General features: G+C 45.1%; 1 protein-coding gene across 4 annotated transcripts in view; it reads right to left on the bottom strand.

The window, feature by feature from the left end:
- The window catches only part of AFG1L (AFG1 like ATPase), a 151,550-nt gene that overhangs the window by 83,193 nt on the left and 44,939 nt on the right, over window positions 1-23,418 (bottom strand). For all 4 annotated transcript variants that reach the window (XM_075063874.1, XM_075063875.1, XM_075063876.1 and 1 more), the window contains exons 3-5: window positions 13,405-13,456; window positions 10,423-10,524; window positions 3,834-3,964 (exon numbers count right to left, since the gene is read on the bottom strand). In XM_075063874.1, the coding sequence (XP_074919975.1) occupies window positions 3,834-3,964; window positions 10,423-10,524; window positions 13,405-13,456 (285 nt within the window). The remainder of the gene's footprint in view (window positions 1-3,833; window positions 3,965-10,422; window positions 10,525-13,404; window positions 13,457-23,418) is intronic.

The raw sequence follows: 23,418 nt of genomic DNA, 5'->3' as shown, positions 1-23,418 counted from the left end.
AGACTAGAGCTAATCAACAATTTTAAGCATCATTTTCGTTCTCAGTGACCCAGAATTAGTAAAGTTTGACTACATTTATTTCAGAAGCATTTTGGCTGTAGAGCAGTAAAATCAGTGTTATTCATGTAAGTGGCAAAAACTTGTGCATATAATGTCATGGTGTACTTCATTGCCACGTGATGTTAAGGCCAAGAGTTTAGCAGTGTTCAGGATAGTATTGAGCTTCCTCAATTTGTCACATCTCATGCTCTTTAAAATGTCCCATAGTTATTGTTTTATGAGAAAGGATAAATAGAAGTGCCTGGTCTACCTTCTCCATACCACTCATTATTTTCTATGCTTTTATCATGTTCCTTCTTATTCATCAGTATGTAGCCTCTCTTCTGCCTGTGAAATAACTTTAAAACATAACCAGTCTTTTGCAAGAGATGGAAAATGGCACATTTTCACTAAACTAAAATGTTACTTGTCTATTACAGAGTGTACTTGTATTTGCACAAGCCAACTAATCAGCCATCAAGTATTTTTTGACACAATGGTGATACACACGCACACCTCCGCCTCCCCCCAAGTCTTTGGATTTATAATACCTACACACATGAAAAGATTGTGACATGAGGTATCTTCCTTAAAACTTTACAAAAGCCAGACCATTCATAGCTAAAGCTGAAACTTTTTCTTGACTTCACCTTGTTGTCCTCAGCCCAGGTTGTCACCTCCACTCATAAATGAGCAACCAAAGTTAGAAGCAAAACAAAATCCCAAATCAAAGGCTGAACATCTCAGGCTTGCAGAATCTGAAGGATTTTATACTACTGTGTAGGCAACAAAGCCATTATTTGAGAGTCTTCTGAGAAAGTTCGATCAGATTAGGGAAACAGTATTCTACCCAATTTGCCTTATTATTACACTTGAGTATTTTTTAAAAAACACCACCACAAACACACAAAGGCCTGCCACCTCGTCAGTTCATAAATTTGCAGAATTGACCACACCACATCTTTAAGTGTGTGTAGCGGGGGAGGCTATTGTCCGACTTGCTGGGGAAGAGGAAATAGCTCTTTAAGGCCAACAGGGGGAGCAAAGCTCAGAAGCTGCTGCAAAAGGGGGAGCGGGTCAGTGTGCTGACGCTGACTCATTCCCAGGGACCGGAAGGGTTGGGAAATTCAAAAGGGGTAAATCTGGTGGGAGAAGATCCTTTTCGCTGGACCAGGTGGAGCAGCATCCACCCTGCCTCCCCTTGAGGGGGCAAAATACCAGGTTTGGTCACGACCTGCTGTGGGCTTCGTGCTAGCTGCTTCTTTCTAGGTGGGCTGCGAAGGAATTTTTCCCTCACCACCAGATTGGAGTAGGTGGAGTGGGAGTGTTTTCACCTTCCGCACAGTGGGTTCAGGAAGGGGTCTGTTATCCTGAGTAGGGAAGGGAGTTAGGCTACGATGTCACAACTCATTATGCAAGGATGGGACAGATGTCCAGTGCAGGGATCCACAGGGAAGGGACAGCGTGACCAAATAAATAGCTTGGTAAAGGACTTAAAAACAGAGACGACCTGTGTCTGCTCATGGTGGGGAGGAGGGAGGGAGACAGAATGAGGGCAGCCGGCTTCAGCAGTGCTACTGAGCATGCTAAGTACAAGCCAAGCAGCAAATCTGGGGGTTCACATGAGCTCACATGCCCCCCCCCCATGTCACCACTGCTTAAAAAGGAGCAGAATGGGGGGGGGGGCTCCAATGACTGGTACAGCAGGGAGCCAACCCCCTTACTTATAGTCAACCTTAGCCCTCGTTCAAGGTGGGGGATTGTAAGGTCCCAGTAAAGGGTTGGCTGAGGGACCAGGATGGAAAAAGAGAGGGATTGGCGGAAGCCCCTCAGGTAGATATTGAATGAACATGGAATTACCTGCACTGTACATTTTTATCTGCTGAATAGTCCCAGACATCTAATAATAAAGTCGCAACCTGATTAACACCATATCTTCTTTTGGTATAGCTAGACAACAACAAGTTTTGACACAAAAGCCAAAATAAAACACAGTAGTCTCACTCCATGTCTCAGAGACATATCATAATATCCAGTTATTTGTAAAAATTCAACTACAGTATATAACTAGCATACTAAGTAATATAATTAAAACAATATTTGACAAAATATTGAACAAAAGATATTCTATGATGCAGAATCCTTCATCGCAGTTGTTTACTTACTCATTAATTTGCATAATTCAATAATGTGCATTTCATCCTCAGTCACTAGAACAAAAAACAAGTGCTACTCTAATAAGAGACCAGCACTGGCTTTTACCTATCCAAAGATATGCAAGAAATTTTCTTAAATAGAATTTTCTTTATTATTACAAACATTCCCATGAATGACAGTGCTCCACAGCAATGTCCTCGTGCATTCTGCAGCCATACAGTTTACTAAAGAATTCATTCCTGCTGCAGAATTATACTCTAGAACAGAAGATTTAAATTTTTTTTAAATTAGCTTTATAGCGTTCATGGTTGTAAAAAAGCATTCCAATGTGAACTGAATATAAACTGATGGAAATAAACAATTGTTCTCAGCATCCACTGAAGGTAGGACAAGAAGCAATGGGATTAATCTGTAGGAAGGGAGATTTAGGTTAGATATTCAAAAAAATTTTCTAACCGTAGTTATGCTCTGAAATAGGCTTCCAAGGGAGGTTGTGGAACCTCCATCACTGGAGGTCTTTAAGAACATGCTGGAGAAACACCTGTCAGGCATGATCTAGGTCTACTTGGTCCTGCCTCAGCATGGGGAGTTGGATTTGATGACCTCTTGAGGTCCCTTCCAGCCCTACATCACTACAACTCTATGATGCAGTGTTGTCTTCTGAGGTCAGCAGACTGCCCGAAACGATAGCTGAAAGGTGTAAGCTTCTCCATTCATCTCAACAGGATATTAACTTTAAAAATTTAACAATGATAATTTAAGTGTCAACATGGATAACTACTTAATTGCTGATCATTTTAGCAGTAATACCCAGCAAACATCTTTATCCCAGTCTGTCTCCTACAACTTCTAAGACGCCAACCAGCCCCAATCATCTCAAGCTACCACAACCTCCAGCTTCCCTGGATAATTTCTATAATGCAGTTGGTGTGTTTGCAACATAAATTTGTAAGGCACAATGAAAATTAAGAATTCAGGGGTAGTACAGAATAAACTGAATTAATCAAGGTAAGTTAAACAAAGAATATTTTATAAATTTATTATTCATTTTCTTATTTAATTCAATAAAAGTTTAAATTTTAAAATGTATCTGACATTGCCACAGATTGATAGCCCAGTGCACAAAGTCTTCAGGACATTGCCACAGAATTTAGGTTTAATTTGATATATTGTTCCCATGTCCTTGATCTCAGTGAGTCAAATTATTATTTTGTTATTTCAATTGCAGGAATGCTGTGTGGTGGGGGGGGATACCAAACATGGACTTGTGTACCACTGTGCTAGACACTGTACAAACTCATCATAAAAAGAAAGTCTCTGTCCCAAAGTGCTCATAAGAATGTCATCAAATTCTATTTGTCCTATACAATGAGCTTTAATGATGTTGATTAGAGGAGATAACTGAAAGTGACTCAAAGTAGACTGAAGCAGTCAACTTCCACCTCTTTGAAAAATATTTTTTTTCACCGTCTTGGAAACAATTTCTATTTCTGAACTTTTATCTTCTACAGTTCACCATGGGCTAGTAACTTGAATCCTATACTAACAACAAAGGGCATTATATTTAAGATAAAAGATCAAACAATACTTTAAATGTTTTATTGAAGCCAGGAAATTCTCCCTAATTAATTACTTACTTGAAATTCATCAAAACACAAGAGACAGGCCCCCTCACTTATTTCTTCAGCTATAGGGGCTATTGGATCATATGACTTGGCCATTAGTCCTGGCTTCCTTTTAGGCAAGCTCTGTTTAAGACGATGTATTCCTGAAGTGAATAAAATAGAAAAATAAACAGTGGAAGTGCTGCATTTAACTGTGGAACACATATAGCAATAATACACACATACGTAGTTTAGATACAGAAATACAAAAACCACATGCATTATGATTTAAAAAGGCACACTGGGTAATTTTTCAATCTTTTAAAGCAAATTGCTAAAGCCTCACAGATTCAGTAACCTGCACTTTCTTGTTTACAAATAAAGTAAAGTATTGTCCTGTAGCCCCCACGGATGCCTTCTGTTATATACTTTTTTTAAATGGTGTGTTTATCCTATCATTGTTTCAAAAAACTTTGATATTGTAATGGGTACTCTTATCATTTTTTCTTGCTTTACATTTATTACCTTGATTCAGTTGCATTTCTTTGAGATTGTACCTACTCTCTTCTAGTCTGTTCTAATCATCAGAACCCTTAAAACATTTAGAAGTCAACTGCAAAACACTGCACGTTCCATTTCCCTAAAGCATGTTTACAACATGATCAGAAATAGTAGGGAAAAAAATCAGAGAAACAAATCCCTGTGGTTTTAAAAAAAGGAAAATTGACTAAGATAGCAACCATTGTAGAAAACAAGTATTACAGTAAAAAAGGTGTACTATAAGGTGTTAGAGATTGTGCTGTATGTATTTAAGATAAAGTGAGTATTTGGAAAAGAAAGGCCCTGTGATGGGAGGTCAGCTTTATTAAAAGTAGTTGTAAAGGAACACACAGATAACAAGAGATATTGTCACTCAGGCCCGCAGACAGCAATTGCCCAGGAGCCCAGGCTCTTTTAAATCACGTGGGTAGGCCACACAGCTCCTAGGCACACATGACTGCTCTGGGCCCCGTGCTTTGTGTGACTGGCCAGCGCATCAGTCCCGGAGGTGATGTATTTGTCACTTCTGCCCCGGGCCCCGCACCCTCCTAGAGGATGGTCCTGGGGCCCGGAATTGCTGTTGGCAGGCCTGTTGTCATTACAGAATGAATTTATTAAATTTCCAGAATATGGATCTCCACTAAGTGAAAAATTGGTCATGTATCACAGAAAGTTATTGCTGTCTTGGAGCAGGTGTAGCATAGGGTCCCAAAGATGTCAGATCTTAATATTTTATATCTGAAGATGTTAAGTTTTGAGAAACAGTTTAGGGAAACTCTAATTGGAAAAGAGGAGACTAAAGAAACATAACTGAGTTAAAAAAACATTACTAACCTTTTGTAATTACTGTTCTTTGAGATGCATTGCTCATGTCCATTCCATTATAGGTGTGTGTGCTCACCACAGGCACTGGTGCCAGAAGATTTTTCCTTAGTGGTATCCATAGGGGACTGGCTCTGGTGCCCTCTGGAGTAGCATGCGTATGCACCGGTAAAAGGGGCACTGTTGGCCCTCTCCCTCCCTCAGTTCCTTCTTGCCAGAACTCCGACAGAGGGGAAGGAGGGTGGGTCATGGAATGGACATGAGCAACACATCTTGAAGAACAAGTTACAAAGGGTTAGTAACCATTTTTTCTTATTCAAGTGTTTGCTCATGTCCATTCCATTGTAGGTGACCCCCAAGCAATACCTCTGGAGGCAGGCAGGAGTTTATGGATGTGTTGATTACAACACAGCTATGCCAAATCTAGCAGCATTTCTGGCCTGCTGGGTAATGGCGTAATGCGTGGTGAACGTGTGTACCAAATACCACATCACAACCCTACAGATGTCCTGGATAGGGACGTGCACCAGGAAGGCAGCCAAAGATGCCTGAGCCCTAGTAGAGTGAACCTTCACTATCGGTGGAGGGACAGCCTGCGCCAACTCGTAACAAGTGTGGATGAAGTTTGAAATCCTCTGAGAGGACACCAGAAGGCCCTTCATCCTGTGAGCAATTGCAGTAAAGAGATGAGTCAATCTGCGAAAGGACTTGGTGCACTCCAAGAAGAAAGCGAGGGCACGCCGGACATCTAGAGTGTGCAGGCGTTTCTCCTTGTTGGTTGCGTGTGCCTTTGGATAGAACACTGGGAGGAAGATATCCTGGTTGATATGGAAATGCAACACCATCCTCGGCCGGAAGGCTGGATGGGGCTACAGCTGAACCTTGTCCTTGTAGAACACCATATACAGGGGCTCCGAAGTGAGGGCTTTAATCTCGGAGACTTGCCTTGCCGAAGTAATGGCTACAAGGAATGCGACCTTCCATGACAGGTGCAAGAGACAGCAAGAGATAAGCTGGTGTTAGTACCATTATACAAGACATTGGTGAGACCTCATCTGGAATACTGTGTACAGTTCTGGTCTCCCATGTTTAAGAAGGGTGAATTCAAACTGGAACAGGTATAGAGAAGGGCTATTAGGATGATTCGAGGAATGGAAAACTTGTTTTATGAAAAAAGACTCAAAGAGCTTGGCTTGTTTAACCTGACCAAAAGAAGGCTGAGGGGAGATATGATTGCTCTCTATAAATATATCAGATGGATAAAAACCAGGGAGGGAGAGGAATTATTTAAGCTCAGTACCAATGTAGACACAAGAACAAATGGATATAAACTGACCATCAGAGGAATGAAGTTCTGGAACAGCCTTCCAAGGGGAGCAGTAGGTGCATAAGACATATCTGGCTTCAAGACTAAGCTTGATAAGTTTATGGAGGGGATGGTATGATGAGATAGCCTAATTTTGGCAATTAATTCATCTTTGACTATTAGTGGTAAATATGCCCAATGGCCTGTGATGGGATGTTAGATGGGATGGGATCTGAGTTACTACAGAGAATTCTTTCTTGGGTGTCTGGCTAGTAAGTCTTGTCCACATGCTCAGGGTTTAGCTGCTCGTCATATTTGGGGTCAGGAAAGAATTTTTCTTCAGGGCAGATTCGCAGAAGCCCTGGGTTTTTTTTTGCCTTCTTCTGCAGCATGGGGCACGGGTCACTTGCTGCAAGATTCTCTGTACCTTGAAGCCTTTCAAACCATGATTTGAGAACTTTAATGGCTCAGACATAGGTTAGGGGTTTGTTGCGGGAGCGGGTGGGTGAGAGTCTGTGGCCTCTACTGTGCAGGTGGTCAGACTAGACGATCATATTGGTCCCTTCTGACCTTAAAGTCTATGATTCTATGACTCTAAGTGGCTAGAGGCTCAAAAGGAGGATGGGTAAGACTGGAAAGGATTAGACTGAAATCCCATTGGGGAACCAGATACCTCTAGAGGCACTCAAGGAACCTGACCATCATCTTACGTGAGAATACTGAGAATATGTGCAGACAAAAGGCTGACATGGCCGCCAAGTGCACCTTGATCGATGAAACTGCAACTGTAACCTTTTTCGTATTTGTTCCTACTTATATCCATCTCTATTCTTTTACTGTAATCATTCATTTCTAAATAAATATTATTTTGTTTTCAAAGATTTACTGCTTACCTGTCTATTCTTGATTGGAGGGCTGTATCTCTGTCCTTTCAAGGGAAAGCAAGCTAGCTGCAGCTTTCCCTGGCAATTCCTTTAGGGCAGGCTACAACCTTGGTTACCAGTTTAAATAGTTGATAAAAAAGATTTTAAATTAAAGGCATCATCTTAGAGCATATCATTGGTTTAATATGATTGAATTCAAATCTTTCGGTAAAAACAACCGGGCTCCCCCTTGTCTGTTGTAGAACATGGAGGCCGTGTTGTCTGTCAGTACCTACACCACATGACCAGATAGATGGGGAAGAAACACCTTGCACGCCAGGCGAATGACCCTGAGAGCTCTCTGATGTTTATGTGAAGTGACAGCTCCTCCCGCAACCATAGTCCTTGAGTTTTGAGGGAACCGAGGTGCGCTTCCCAGTTGAGGTCGGACGCATTCGACACCAGCACACTGTGGGCAGTGGAGCCACAAACAGAACCCTTCCATCGCTGGATTTGCATTGCACCACCATTAGAGGGAGGTGAGTACCTGAGGCGGTGTCGTGAGGAGCCTATCCAAGCAATGTCTAGCTAGGGAATAAACTGACAATAACCACATTTGAAGGGGCCTCAGCTGCGGTCTTGTGTGTCAGACTATGTAGATGCACACACCCATGTGCCCTGCGAGTCTGAGACAGACCCGAGATGTGCAGTGACTTGGGCAATCAGATCTGACATTGCTCTGAACCTGGCTTGTGATAAGAATGCTTTGGCTTGGGTAGGGTCGAGGACTGCTCTGATGAACGCTATCCTCTGAACAGAGACCAATGTTGACTTTTGTTCATTTGTCAACAGGCCCAGGGCATGACAAGTGGCTCATAGCACCTCGATACTGCACTGTGCCTGCCCTTCAGAGGGGCCCCTGATGAGCCAATCATCCAGATAGGGATAGATTTGTCCCCCCCGCCGCCTGAGGTAAGCTGCAACTACTGCCATGCACTTTATAACTCGACATTATTGTTAGGCTGAACAGGAGCACTGTGAACTGGTAATGTGTCTGACTGACAACAAACCGCAGAAATCTCGTGTGTCCAGGAAATATTGAGATGTGAAAGAAAGCATCTTTTAGGGTGAGGGTGGTATACCAGTCTCCAGGATCCAGTGAGGGGATTTTGGAGGCCAAGGAGACCATGCAGAACTTCAGGTTCTTGAGATATTTGTTGAGGTCTTGCAAGTCCAGGATGAGGCATAGGCCCCCTTTGGCCTTTGGAATGAGAAAATACCGTGAGTAAAAATCTTTCCCTCTTCATCCTGTGGGAACTTCCTCCAGGCCTCCAGCCACAGGAGGGCTTGCTCCTTCTGGGCGAGCAATTGCTTGTGAGAAGGGTCCTTGAAGTGGGACAGAGAAGGGTCCTTGAAGAGGGACAGAGAAGGGAGGATAGAACAAAATTGGAGAGTATACCCTGCTGCCACTGTATTGAAATCCCAGCAGTCCGTAGTAATAAATGGTGGGAAAATAAAGTGTGAGACAGATCCTGGTTGCAGGCTGGGAGGTCGTCCTCGAGTGTCCCCTCAAAATGATTGCCTGGTTTGGGGACAGGCATGGCTCGAGCCTGAATGAGCCCCTGCCGCAGGCTGTTGGCCTTGGCGACATCTATGTCTGATGTCTCTCCTTTCTGGTCCAGGGCTTGAATCCCTTGCTGATAGGGCACTTTTCACAAATGTGGGACTCACCCAGACACTTCAAACAACTAAGGGCATGTCTTCACTAGCAACATTAAAGTGCTGCCACGGCAGCACTTTAATGTGGCTTGTGTAGTCGCGGCACCAGCGCTGGGAGAGAGCTCTCCCAACACTATAAAAAACCCACCTCCATGAGGGGAATAGCTCCCAGTGCTTGTGCACTGACTACACTGGCACTTAACAGCGCTGAAACTTGCAGCGGTCAAGGGGGTGCTTATTACACCCCGAACCAGAAAGTTGCAGTGCCGTAAAGTGCCAGTGTAGACAAGCTCTAAGATGTGGATTGCTGGGCTTGAAACCCTGGGAAGTGGGGCATACCCTGTCCCTGGGGGCACTATGAATAACTAAGTACGCTAACACTATTAGGAACTGATAACTACCTACAACTGTTTACACAATAAAAGTTCAAAGAACCAGTGAAAGAGAAACCACTTGCTACAGCAAGGGGAGTGTTCCAGCACTGTCATTGGCAGTAAGAAGGAACTGAGGGATGAAGGGGGCCAGCAGTGCCTCTTATACTGGAGCATATCTGCACCAGTCCAGAAGACTCCAGAGCTGGTCCCCTGTGGATACCACTGAGGAAAAAACTTCCGTCACTGGTGCATGTGGCAAGCACACACACCTACAATGGAATGGACATAAGCAATCACCCGAAGAAGAAGAATTAGATACTTTAGTGGCAGATTGGTCCATCAATGACTATTAGCCAAGATGGTCAGGGACACAACCCCATGCTTTGAGTGTCCCTAAACCTCATTGAGAATAACTGATTCCTGTCCTCTCCTAACATTCCTTTTCATGTGTGTAAAGTTATGTTTCCTGGTGATGGAAGACGTCCCAGCTCCTAACTCTTCCTCATAAATCTTATTTTCCAAACTTAATTTTGTTTGCTGCCTTTCTTGAATCGTTGTACCTCAACTGAACACAGTATGCCAAATGAGTATCAAATAATTTAACTGCTGATTTTACACAAACTATATTTTTGGGAGACCATCACATTATTTATGTCATTCAATGTAAAATTCACTATTAGCATCTATTTTCTTCCAAATGGAGTGTAAGTTAATTGATAAATTATCGGTGTTTAGTTAAGGGGTAAATTAATCCTGAATATACATCTCATTTCACATACACCGCACACTACATTATCTTTTGAGTGGATATTCCTATGGTTATTAATAGTTATACTGAAATAACAGAAGATTCTAACAATGCTTTAATAAATGTATTTTTGATTACTTCTGTAAAAGAAAGTTAAATTGGTTCATATGCTTAGAAGAATAAACCAGGGTTGCTTTATAGATTATACACTCAATGCGACTCATGTAAATGTCAGAATATTTGCACTTACTTTTGTGTACATCTAGCATGAAACCATGAAAATGGACTCTCTTTTTCCTCTCTACTTCTATATAAGAATAAAATATGTCCATCACCATTGTCTTTCCTGTGCCTTCAAATAAAAAAAACAAACAAACCCAACAGGTAGTTAATTTAAAAACGGTATGTACTGATTACAGTAATGATTGTTCATTAGCTTTGAACTAATGAAACTACACTTTTCTGCTGAACAGTAAAAGGCCTGCTTGTTTGGGAAGAGAGATTATATTTTATGTCAAAAGAGCTAGAAGGAAAGTTGTATTTCACTTTATAAAGAACAAATTCTGAAAATATAAAGTATGAGATTTTGAGCCAATAAGTGGCCCTATTGACTCCCTCTGAAATATTCCAAATATTTTCTTATTCTGAATCAAAACGTTTTCATGGTATACTGACATGACTAGAATCAAATCTTCATCTCTCTGCCTCCCCCTCCTCTTACTTAACCAATATTTAACAATATGGGTAATTTAGGAAATAACATGTCACAAAGAGAAATACATTAATGCAAATAAAAATCTGAGAGCAATTGGATCTATACTTAATACCATTTCACATTTTAAAACAGGGGTCGGCAACCTATGGCACGCGAGCCAATTTTTAATGGCACGCTGGAGTCTGCCAGGACTCCAGCATGCCACTGAAAATCCTGCCCAGCCCGGCACGCTCTCCTCTGCCTCCACTTCCCCCGCGGGGGCAAGGAGCAGAAGCATAGCCGTGTGCACGGGGTGGGCAAATGGCCCCACTCTCCCGGCACGGCAAGCCGCAGGGTCCGCGCTCCAGGGCCGAGCACAGCAAGCTGCCTGCCCACCCCCGCCTTCTCCCCTCCCCTGGAACCCTGCCGCCGCACGCAGCGCTCTGGGGGTTGGGGCTGTGCGCTCCCGAGGGCAGCGTTTGGCTCCACAGGGAGGCAGACACGCTCCCCACTCAACCTGAGGGGCGGGGCTGTGTGCTCCGAAGCATTTGTATCTGAGGCTGTGTGGAGCCTCATGGTAAGGGGCCCAGGGCTGGGGCGTGGATAAGGGGTGGGGCGTAGGGCAGGAGCAGGGTGGGTTGGATGGGGGTGGGATCTCTGGGGCGGTGGTTAGGGCATGGAGGCCCTGCGGGTTTGTGAGGGGGCATGGGGGTGGATAGGGTCAGGTCAGGGGACCCGGGAGCAAGGAGGGTCGGATGGGGGGTGGGATACTGGGGGTGGTTAGGCGCACGGGAGCCCGGGTTTGTGAGGGGGCAGGGGGTGGATGGGTCAGGGAGTCAGGGGACTGGGAGCAAGGAGGGTCTGGGGGGGGAAGTTAGGGTGGGGGGTCTTCTGGAGGGGGTGGTCAGAGACAAGGAGCTGGGGGTTGGATGAGTTGGGAGTTCGGGGGGTTTTTGTCAGTGTGGCAGGGGTGTGGAAAGGGTTGGGGCAGGCAGGGAGTTTGGGGTCGGATGAATTGGATTTCGGGGGTCCTGCAGGCGGCAAGGAGTGGTTGAATAATGGGAGTCCTGGGGTCCTGGCTGGGGACAGCTGTTGGATAAGGGTTGGGTGCATCAGTGGGGACAGGTGGAGGTAAGAGTCCAGTCTGGGGAAGCAGAACAGGGAGTGCTTAGATAGGGGGTGGGTCCCAGAAGGGGTGTTACTCAAGGGGATATAGTGAGCAGCGGATGAAGTTAATTAGGGGGGGGCAGTCATCCAGCACTCTACCTAGGCCCTGACCCCCCCCACATAATCACACATCACCACCCTCTGCCCTGAGCCCCTGCACCCTCTCCCCAGTGCCCTGCTCTGCCTCTGTACCTTCTCATACATACCAGCCCTCTGCTTGTACTCTTCATCCCCCCTCGCCACCTCGCAAACCCTAGCCCTGACTCTGCATCATCTTGCACCGTCCTGACATCTACACCCCCCACATACCCAACCCCCAGCCCCTGACTCCAGCCCCCTGCCCCACCTCAGTCCGGCTGCCATCTCCCGCACAGCCCACTGCGTGTCTGTGGGTTCGGCTGAGGATCCCTTGCCAGCTGGGGTCCGGCTGCGGAGGCCCCACTCAGCCTGCTGAGCCTGGGTGAACAGAACCCCAACCATCAGCGACTGAGCTGGTGTTGGCAATGAAGATCAACATTTTAATTTCATTTTAAATGAAGCTTCTTAAACATTTTGAAAACCCTGTTTATTTTACAATACAACACTAGTTTAGTTATATAATATATAGACTTAGAGAGAAACCTTCTAAAAAACATTAAAATGTATTACCGGCACACAAAACCTTAAATAAGAGTGAATAAATGAAGACTCGGCACACCGCTTCTTAAAGGTTGCCAACCCCTGTTCTAAAAGAAACAAGTCTGAAAAGTTCATTAAAATAAGTAACTTATTATACAAAATAAAATAAAAAACCTTTGACATAAAAGGGTACATTAGAACTTGAGTAAGCCCTCTGTAGAAGGGCATGCCTGTCCTGTAGCATCCTCTGCTGGCTGAGTGTGGCCCTGCCTCAGTTTCCCCTACTCTCAGCATCCCTTAAGAATTCCACACAGACCAAAAGGTATAAGACAAAATAGCTATCCTGGGGTTCTACTTTATTAAGTCCAAATAAACTTGAAATAAAGTCTCTTTTTTCCAGACTCAAAATAAAGTCTCCCTGAGCTTTTTTTTCTTCCCTCAGGTTCAGGGGTGGCAAAGCCATCCTTTCTTGGGGGTTATGTTTCTAGGCTTTCAACAGCTACCGTAACAACGTTCTTCAGGAACCCTTCTAGTACCTTCCCCCTGCCCTTCTGGGCTGAGAGCAATCCATGGGTAGCAGTCCTTCCCTTGCTGCTATCTTCCCCTTTGTAAGGCCTAGATTCCTTCCCTTAAACCCAGCTGGGCAGCAGGCAATCAGTCACAGGTCCACTGGACCCTGCTCCCTCTTAAATGGAAACTCTGTGAAACCCTCATTTAGACAAAACTTCCAATGAAATCTTTACTGAAACTTACCAACATCTCCATAGATGTAAAGACCTTTCGGAGGTTTGCTTTTTGCAAAGAGCTGCAAAAAAAGAGAAGGATCATTTTACACAAACACAGTGTGTAATTAATGCAAGCCTATTGCTGAGGGAATGAAATCAGGGGGATGGATTTAAATAATTAAGTAGGGCTACCATAAAAGTATTATAAATAAAACAGTTACTAACCTTTCCATAACTACTGTTCAAGATGTGTTGCACATGTCCATTCCATTGTAGGTATTTGTGTGCTCCAATGCATAATTGTTGGAGAGTTTTTAATTTTAGTGGTAACTGTCACAGCAGCCAAAGCACCCTCTGCAGTTTGCACACACTATGCAGGCATAAAGGGCTGAGCTGCCACTGCCCTCCCTCCCCTGCAGTTTCTTCCTGCTGGAACAACTCCAATAAAGAGGGGAAAGAGAGTAGGTTGTGGAATGGACATGTGCCACAGATCTCGAAAAAGAGTCAAGCAAAAGTTAGTAACTGTTTCTTCTTCCTCAAGTGATTGCACATGTCCAATCCATTGTAGGTGACTCATAGGCAGTCCCATCTGGAGGTGGATTCGGAGTCTATTTGAACAGGGACTGGAGGACCAGTCGTCCAAATTTAGCATCACCTCTAGATTGCTTAGCGGTTTTGTATCAGGTTGGAAAAAAGTGAGCGATTATCCACAGGAGTGGGAAATGCCAATATAGCTGCTAGGTGTACCTTGATCGAGCTAACTGCCAATCCTCGATGATTCAAACACAAAAGATATTCTTGCTTTTATTCAGAATGTGCTGGACTAGGGGAGAGCCCTTTTAGCCTCGCCCAGGTGGAAAACTTATTTTCTTTCTCAAGGTAAGCTGACTCATTGATGGTTTTCTACTAGTAAGCACTACCTTCTGCACCTTTCCAGAGCTGGACTCCTTTGCCAATGTTAAGCATGAAGTCTCCAGGCTATCATGTGAAGAGCCTGAAAGTTGGGATGGAGGAGGCGGCTGTGATTCGCTGAAAATAGGTGTGCATGAAGTGTGAGTAACAGTGGGGGACTGATTGAGAGGTCCAAGAGCTGTGAAAACCAGTACTGATGGGGCCATGCTGGGGCAAACAGTATAAGATGGGCCTTGTTCTGCATGACCTGGCAGACAACTCTGGGCAAAAGAGGGATAGGGGAGAAAAGCGTACTGCAGACCTTCTGACTACTGCAGTAGAAAAGCATCTGTCAACAAACCTGGGTTGTGTCCTGCGCCTCAGAGCTAAAAAAATTGACCTTGCTATTTCTGGGTAAAGGGACCACTCGTGGTGATCAACCTGCTCAGTCGATCTGCCATTATATTCTGAATGTCTGGGACATGGGCTACTTTCAGAAGTATAGTTAGTGATACACAAGTCCCAGAGCCAGATTACATCTCAATAGAATAGTGAGGACCGGGTTCCTTTCTGCTTGTGTACATAAAACTTGGCAGTCATATCATCAGTCAGCAACAATATGGTGCTTCCTACTTGGATGTGAGAAAGGAATGCCATGCAAGCTAAACAGATAGCCAGCAATTCCCTCATATTTATGTGTAGTCCGAGATCCTGTGGAGACCAGAGACACTGTGTTGGAAGGGGTCCAAAGTGAGGCCAGCACCCCAGGTCCAAGACATCCATGACTAACGTAAAAGATTGTTGAAGTGAGCTGAAAGGAACTCACTTGCAGATATTGGTCGGTTCTACTCACCAGTCCAGGAAGGACAACATGTGACTTGGTACATGCACTAACATATCTATGAGATGCCTTCTTGAAGAGTATACACCTTGGCCATCCAGCCCTGAAGGAGTCCGAGATGCAGTCTGGCATACTGAATCACATAAGTGCACGCTGCCATATGCCCCAGCAGCCTTAGGTAGTTTCTCACCATGGTGAGAGCAGAAGCCTTTTGTGCAGAATGAGGCTTTGCATTGTGTGAAACCTCGCCTGTGGTAGTAAGGCCCTGGCTGTTGTTGAGTCCAGGATCATTTCAATAAATTATATTTTCTGTACTGACAACAGGACTGACTTGTCTGTGTTGATCAGCAGGCCTCGCGCATCAAAGGTGGATCAGATTATGTGAATGCCGGGCACCACCTGTGCCCTAGATCGACTTCTTATCAACTAGTTGTTCAGGGAAGGGAATATTTAGACCCTTAACCTCTGGAGGAATGGTGCTACCACCATCAGACACTTTGGAGCAGCCAAGAGACCAAAGGGGGGGACTATGAACTGATAAAGGCATCGGCTGACACAGAATCTCAGAATTTTTCTGTGGCTCTGATGAATTGCCATGTGAAGTTAGGCATCCTTTAGGTCAAAGGCAGTGTACCAGTCCTCTGGCTCCAGAGAAGAAATAATAGAAGCTAGACTGACCATCCAGAATTTCAGGTTTTTTTAGGAACTTGTTTAGCTGCCTTAGATCTAAAATACGCGTGAGACCCCCTTTTACCTTCGGGATCAAGAAGTTTTAGGAATAAAACACCTCTCCCCTGAACAAAGGATGAATCTCCTCTATAGCTTTTACAAGGTGAAGTGATTATATCTCTTGCAGTAATACTGCCTCTTGGGAGGAGTTCCTGAAGAGAGATGGGGAAGGGTGTTAGAGGTAGAAATAAAATGGAACGTATATCCCACTTCCACCAGGCTTAGAACTCACCGATCTGCTGGGACATGGGCCAAAGCACAACAGAAGTAGGACAGGCAGTTTGAAAAAGCTGGAAAAGGAAAAGATAGTACTCTTGTAAGTGGTGGACTGCTCTAAATCCACCCATAAAAATGAGTTCTTGGAAGATGCTACTTGCCTCAATGAACTGGTGGCTGTGGAAGCAGAGGCAGTGGTGGGAATCATTTGTAACCTCTGCACTTGGTAGGTCTTGGGGTCAAGGGACAAATCCCTGAAAATACTGGGACTGAGGAGGATGAAACCCCTTCCACTTCTTTGTTGGGGTGTAAACTTTGCATAGCCTCATCCGTCTTTTCTGTGATGTGCAATGGCGCTTCAAAAGGTAAGTCCTGGACTATCTGTTGCACCTCTCGAAGGAGGCCATAACAGTGTAACCAGGATGAGCGCTTCATTGTGATAGCAGAGGTCAGGCAGTGCACTGCAGAATTTGCTGCATTGAGACCTGCCTGCAAAGTTATTCTGGTAACCAACTTCCCCTCCTCTATGAGAGGCTGAAACTCCTGCTTCACCTCATCTGGAAGTTTGTCTTTGAAATTCAAACTGTATACCACAGGATGAAATCATAGTGCCTCAACAAAGCTTGCTGGTTTGCAGGACAAAGCTGTAATTCACCTTCTTGTCCTCTTTATTTTTTGGCATTGATGTCTGGTGCCCCATCTTTCTTTTACATCAGCTGCTGCGACTACAAGGGAGTCTGGAGAAGGATGGTTATATAGGTGTGTGAACCCCTAGAAGGGGACATAATACCATCTCTCCACTATTTTTGCAGTTGGAGGCAGGGAAGCTGAGTCTGCCAGAGCACTTAGGTAGGATCTAAGATAGCTCTACTAGATATATCTATATGACACTATTCTAGCCAGAGCTGCAGATGTCAGAATGTCCACCAGTTTGTGGGATTTTTCCTGGATGTCCTCTGGGTGGATATCTAGGGTCACAGCCATCCTCCTCAACAACTCCTGATGAGTCTTCAAATCATCAGGGGATGAAGAAATAGGCTGTACCATAATTGGCTCATCAGGGGATGAGGACAAGGCTGCCAATGGTACCAGAGGCTGATCCAGTTCCTGCTCCTCTTGCAGCTGTTCGTGAGAGAGATCCTGACTGCTTGGTGCGGGGCTTGGTAACAACACTGTGGTGTTTGATGTGTAAATGCTCCTGATGCCCAGAAGATGGAGCCAGCTGGGGTGGCCATGGGGATACTCTTGATTGAGAGAGGAAGCCCCATGGTTCCAAAATGGCCACTGGCGCAGCATAGCCCAATTATGCATAGCCCAAAGCGCCCAGCTGGAACTGAGACTGAAACCAGGGCAGGCAGGTGACATATCCCCTCGGATGGGACTGGCTAGGAGTTTGATGAAGAAGAAGCTTCTTGTTAGTATGTTGGTGCCGTACCCAATAGTACCAATGAAGAAGGATAACTCTGAAGAAAGGGGAGCCAAGGAGATCATTTGTGGATTTCCTCTATATCAGAGGTCGGCAAATCTTTTGGCCCAAGGGCCACATCTGGCAATAGAAATTGCATGGCGGGCCATGAATCCTCACAAAATTGGGGCTGGGGTGCGGGAGGGGGTGAGGACTCTGGTTGGGGGTGCGGGCCCTGGGGTGGGGCCAGAAATGAGGTGCGGGAAGGGGCTCCAGGCTGGGGTGGGGAGTGGGGTACAGGGGGGGAGGGGAGGATTTCAGCTGGAGGTGCAGGCTCTGGGGTGGGTCTGAGGATGAGGAGTTTGGGGTGCAGGTGGGTGCTCTGGGCTTGACTGAGGGGTTCAGAGGGCAGGAGGGGGATCAGGGCTAGGGCAGGGGGTTGGGGTGTGGGAAGAGGTGCAGGCTCTGACGGGAGGTACAGGCTCTGGGGTGGGGCTGGGGATGAGGGGTTTGGGGTGCAGAAGAGTGCTCCAGGCTGGGATCAAGGGGTTTGGAAAGTGGGAGGGGGATCAGGGCTGAGGGGGTTGGGGCACCGGGGGAGGATCAGTGGTGCAGGCTCTGGGTGACGCTTACCTCAAGCAGCACCCGGAAGCAGTGGCATGTCCCTTCTCCAGCTCCTATGTGGAGGCACACTCAGGTGGCTCTGCATGCTGCCCCGTCTGCAGGCAACACCTCTGCAGCTCCCATTGGATGTGGTTCCCAGTCAATGGGAGCTGCAGGGGCAGCGCTTGGGTGGGGGCAGCGTGCAGAGCTCCCAGTTGCACCTATGCATAGGAGCTGGAGCGGGGCCATGCTGCTGCTTCCAGGAGCTACGTGGAGTGGCCCCCAACCCTATGCTCCAGTTGGAGCAACGGAGGGGGGCAAGCCCCAGACCCCACTCCCCAGTGGGAGCTTGAGGGCTGGTTTAAAACAGCTGGTGGCTGGATTCGGCCCACAAACTGTTGTTTACCCACCCCTGCCCTAGATGGTACCAGCCCAATTGGTATGCAGGAGCAGAGGTGAAGGCGTTCAAGGTGGTACCTTGGGCACCAGTGCTGAATGAGTCTCTTTAACTGATGGTGACAGTGGCACTATGAGATTTAACAACTCTCTTGCCGTCTCAAACACCTTAGGAGAAGAGGGCATCAGTGGCATCTCAGCTCTTTATACCTGTGCAATGTGTGTGGGACTGCAGAGGGTGCTCAGGCTGCCCCAATGGGTACCACTAAGAGTAAAAATTCTCACATCTGCACACAGCTGTGCACAAACATCTACAGTGAAATGGACATGTGCAATCACTTGAAGAAGAACCTTGATAAATTACTAACTCAAAAGTTTGTAACCAATCTAATATTACAACAATATGTGGGTTGCGCAAAGGGGAAAAAAGGAAAAATATGTACAATTTTATTTAGAACTATTTAAAACAACCATATCTCTAGCCATGCTTACCCTATTTAACATCACACTTCCAAACTCCATGATTAAACTTCTCCCAATCCACCATCAAAACAGACCCTCTCATCATCCACTAAACCCTTTGACCCCATAGCCCAACAAGAACTTGGGAAAATAGATTTTGTTATATAAACCAGTATCACAATATTTGCAAATATATACTGTAGATTATCAGCAATGTTTAGGATGTGAAATTTCTTGGCTTTAAAAAGGAGGGAGGGTTGCATGAAGGATAGTCTTAATCTCCATCCTCTCTCTACCTACAGCTTCATTCAAGACAATGGAGTTACAATAGGTATAGGTCTGTCTTTTTATGTCTAAAAGTGTTTCACTTCAAAACATGTATTTTACTAACTCACAGTTTATCTAGTAAGTTGCATTTATCTTGAATGAATGTTGCTGAAGTGTTTTCAGCCTGAGTGGCTGTTACTTGAGACATACTCTGTTGCATTTGAAGGTTTGTTTTCTAAGTTACACTCAATAAAGGCATTTCTACTTGGAAATATTTCCATGCAGATGATTTTGCTAAGCAGTTTGCATTTATCTTAAGATTCACAATTCACTTGAGTTTTTCAAGTAACTAAGCAGAAACATTTACAAATGTATACATAATTCCAAATAGAAATTAGTTTCTAAAGTAGAGAACTGAACAAAAGTCTGATCAGCTTATGAGGCTGGACTGACATCCACTACAATATTTCGCAAGGGTACTTGTTTGGTTATTTTAAATGCTGCAATTTCACAAAGCAATAAAAGCTAAACAAGAAAAGAGGAAAATTAAAATTACAACTCTATGGTCTCATTTGGAGTTGTGTAATTGCTAAACAACTTGAATCTGGAGCACATTTCAAAACACAGTGCTACGTTGAAGAAACAGTAGCTTCTGTAGCAAAAACATTCATTAATAGGCATACAAAAACATAATACATGACCAAAAACAGCAAGATGCATATCTCAGAATAACATGCCCTTTTAGTACCAATATCTTCAACAAATATGCAAGTCTAACTATAATGGAACCACTTATAGATTTAATTTAGAGAGCTATATTAATAGAATGCCCCCAAATTTTATTAATTTAATCTGTAGTTGCAACAAGGTTTCAGATGTTCTGAACAGTTCTGCTAAAAGATTAATAGATTCCAAGGCCAGAAGGGACTCCTGTAATTATCTAGTCCAGGGACGGGCAAACTTTTTGGCTTGAGGGCCACATCGGGTTTCTGAAATTGTATGGAGGGCTAGTTAGGGGAAGTTGTGCCTCCTCAAACAGTCAGGCATGGCTCACCCCCCACATCCAACCCCCGCTGCTTCTCGCCCCCTGACGGCCCCCCGGGACTCCTGCTCCATCAATCCCCCCGTTTTCTGACAGCCCCTGGACCTTCTGCCCCTGACTCCCCCCTGGGACTCCTGCCCCATCCAACCACCCCTTCTCCCCGACCGCCCCCAGAACCCTTACCTCCGACTGCCCCCTGCTGCCCCATCCAACCTCCCCTCTCCTTCCTGACTGCCCTCTGGAACCCCTGCCCTCATCCACCCCTCCCTCTCCTTCCTGACAGCCCCCTCAGAACCCCTGCCCCCATTCAACCCCCCTGTTCACTGACCTCCCTGACCCCTATCCACCCCCCACCCCTTGACCATCACCCTGAACTCCCCTGCCCTCTATCCAAACCCCCCTGCTCCCTGCCCCCTTACCGCGCTTCCTGGAGCACTGGTGGCTGGTGGCACTACAGCTGTGCTGCCCAGAGCACCAGGACAGGCAGCCATGCAACCCGGCTGGAACCAGCCACACCACTATGCAGCATAGAGCGCCAGGTCAGGCAGAGCATTTGCAGAGCCGTGGCCCAACAAGAGCTCGCAGCCCTGCCGCCCAGAGCATTGTGCCAGTGGTACAGTGAGCTGAGGCTGCGGGGGAGAGGAGACAGCAGGGAAGGGGCCGGCGACTAGCTTCCCGGGCCAGGAGCTCGGGCAGGAGAGTCCCGCTGGTTGGATATGGCCTGTGCACTGTAGTTTGCCCACCTCTGATCTAGTTTGACCTCTTGGATAACACAGGCCATAGAACCTCCCCAAAGTAATTCCTAAAGCACATCTTTTAGAAAAACATCCAATTTTGATTTAAAAATTATCAGTGATGGAGAATTCACCACCACCCTTGGTAAGTTGTTCCGGTGGTTAATTACTCCTACTATTAAAAAATTATGCCTTATTTATCTAGTCTGAGTTTATCTAGCTTCATCTTCCAGCCATTGGATCATGTTATACTTTTCTCTGATAGACTGTTTGTTCCCCATGTAGATACAGACAATAATTAAGGGACCCCTTAACCTTCTCTTTGTTATGTTAAATAAATAGAGTTCCTAGAGTTAGTTTGACATCTGTAGTATGTAAGGTCTTGGAAAAAATTTTGAAGGAGAAAGTAGTTAAGGACATTGAGGTCAATGGTAATTGGGACAAATTACAACATGGTTTTAGGTTTACTAACGGTAGATCGTGCCAAACCAAACCTGATCTCCTTCTTCGAGAAGGTGACAGAATTATTTAGACAAAGGAAATGCAGTAGATCTAATTTACCTCGATTTCAGTAAGGCATTTGACACGGTTCCACATGTGGGAATTATTAGTTTTAAATTGGAAAAGATGGGGATCAATATGAAAATTGTAAGGTGGATAAGGAACTGGTTAAAGGGAGACTCCAACGGGTCGTACTGAAGGTGAACTGTCAGGCTGGAAGGAGTTACTAGTGGAGTTCCTCAAGGATCAGTTTTGGACCAATCTATTTAACCTTTTATTACTGACCTTGGCACAAAGAGCGGGAATGTGCTAATAAAGTTTGTGATGACACAAAGCTTGGGGGTATTGCTAAACAGAGAAGGACCGGATATCATACAGGAAGATCTGGATGACTTTGAAAACTGGAGTAATAGTTAATAGGATGAAATTTTAATAGTGAAAAGTGCAAGGTCATGCACTTAGGGATTAACAATAAGAATTTTAGATATACCCAACATTGGGGACACATCAGTTGGAAGCAACAGAGGAGGAGAAGGACCTTGGTAGTATTGGTTGATCACAGGATGACTATGAGCCGCCAATGCGATAATGGCCATTCAAAAAAAGCAAATGCGGTTTTAGGATGCCATCAGGCAGAGGTATTTCCAGCAAAGATAAGGAGGTGTTAGTACCGTTATATAAGGCACTGGTGAGACCTCATCTGGAACACTGTGTGCAGTTCGGTCTCCCATGTTTAAGAAGGATGAATTCAAATGGGAACAGGTTCAGAGACGGGCTACTAGGATGATCCGAGGAATGGAAAACCTACCTTATGAAAGGAGACTGAAAGAGCTTGGCTTGTTTTAGCCCTAGCCCAGAAGGCTGTAGGGCTCGGTAGATCGTTGCACCACCTGATCTCTTCCTTCGAGAGGTGACCGATGATTTTAGCGGATGCGAGTAATCTTTTTACCTGATTTCGTAGGCATTTGACCGGTTCCATGGGGATTATTAGTTAATGATGGGAGATGGGGCTCATATGACTTGTAGGATGGATAAGACTGGTTAAGGGGGACTTCACGGGTTCGTACTGAAGGTGTGGAACTGTGGCTGGAAGGAGGTATCTATTGGAGTGCCTCAGGATCGTTTTGGACAACTTTATTTAACCTTTTTTCCTGCCTTGGCAAATGCGGGGATGTGGTAATGAAAGTTGTGGTGACACAAGCTTGGGGGTTGCTACAGGAAGGACGGGATTCTACGGATTTTGGATGCCTTGCACTGGGTATTCGTTAGGAGAAATTATGTGAAGTGCAGGTCATTGCATAGGGATGACATAGTTTTGTTTTAATCATTGGAAATCGTTGGAAGCAGAGGAGGGGAAGGCCTGTGGTAGTTTGGTTTATCACAGATGGATATGAGCGCATGCGATCTGGCCATTAAGAACTTGCGATCTCTCTTTTTTTCTTCAAACCACAATTTGAAGACTTCAGTAACTCGGACATAGGTTAGGGGTTTGTTATAGAAGTGGATGGGTAGGGTTCTGTGGCCTGTTTTGTGCAGGAGATCAGACTAGATGATCATATTGGTCCCTTCTGACCTATGAGTCTATCATCACAGGACATGTTTTTCAATCCTTCAATCATTTTCCTGGGTCTTCTCTGAATTCTCTTGAATTTACCAATATCTCCTTGAATTGTGAACACCAGAACTGGACACAGTATTCCAGCAGCAGTTGCACCAATGCCCAATACATAGCTAAAATAACCTCTCTACTCCTGTTTATAAATCCAAGGATTGTGTTAGCCTTTTTGTCTACTGCATTGTATAGGAACTCACGTTCAGCTGATTATCCACCATGACCTCAAAATCTTTTTCAGAGTCACAGCTTCTCAGGATAAGAGTCCCCCGTTGTGACAGTATGGTCTAATTTCTTTGTTCCAAGATTTATACAATTACATTTATTCATAATAAAACACATA

The sequence above is a fragment of the Chelonoidis abingdonii genome, chromosome 3, assembly GCF_003597395.2.
Source record: "Chelonoidis abingdonii isolate Lonesome George chromosome 3, CheloAbing_2.0, whole genome shotgun sequence".
NCBI lineage: Eukaryota > Metazoa > Chordata > Testudines > Testudinidae > Chelonoidis > Chelonoidis abingdonii.
The sequence above is the reverse complement of the archived record's forward strand: the minus strand, read 5'-3'. Positions and strand labels throughout refer to the sequence as shown.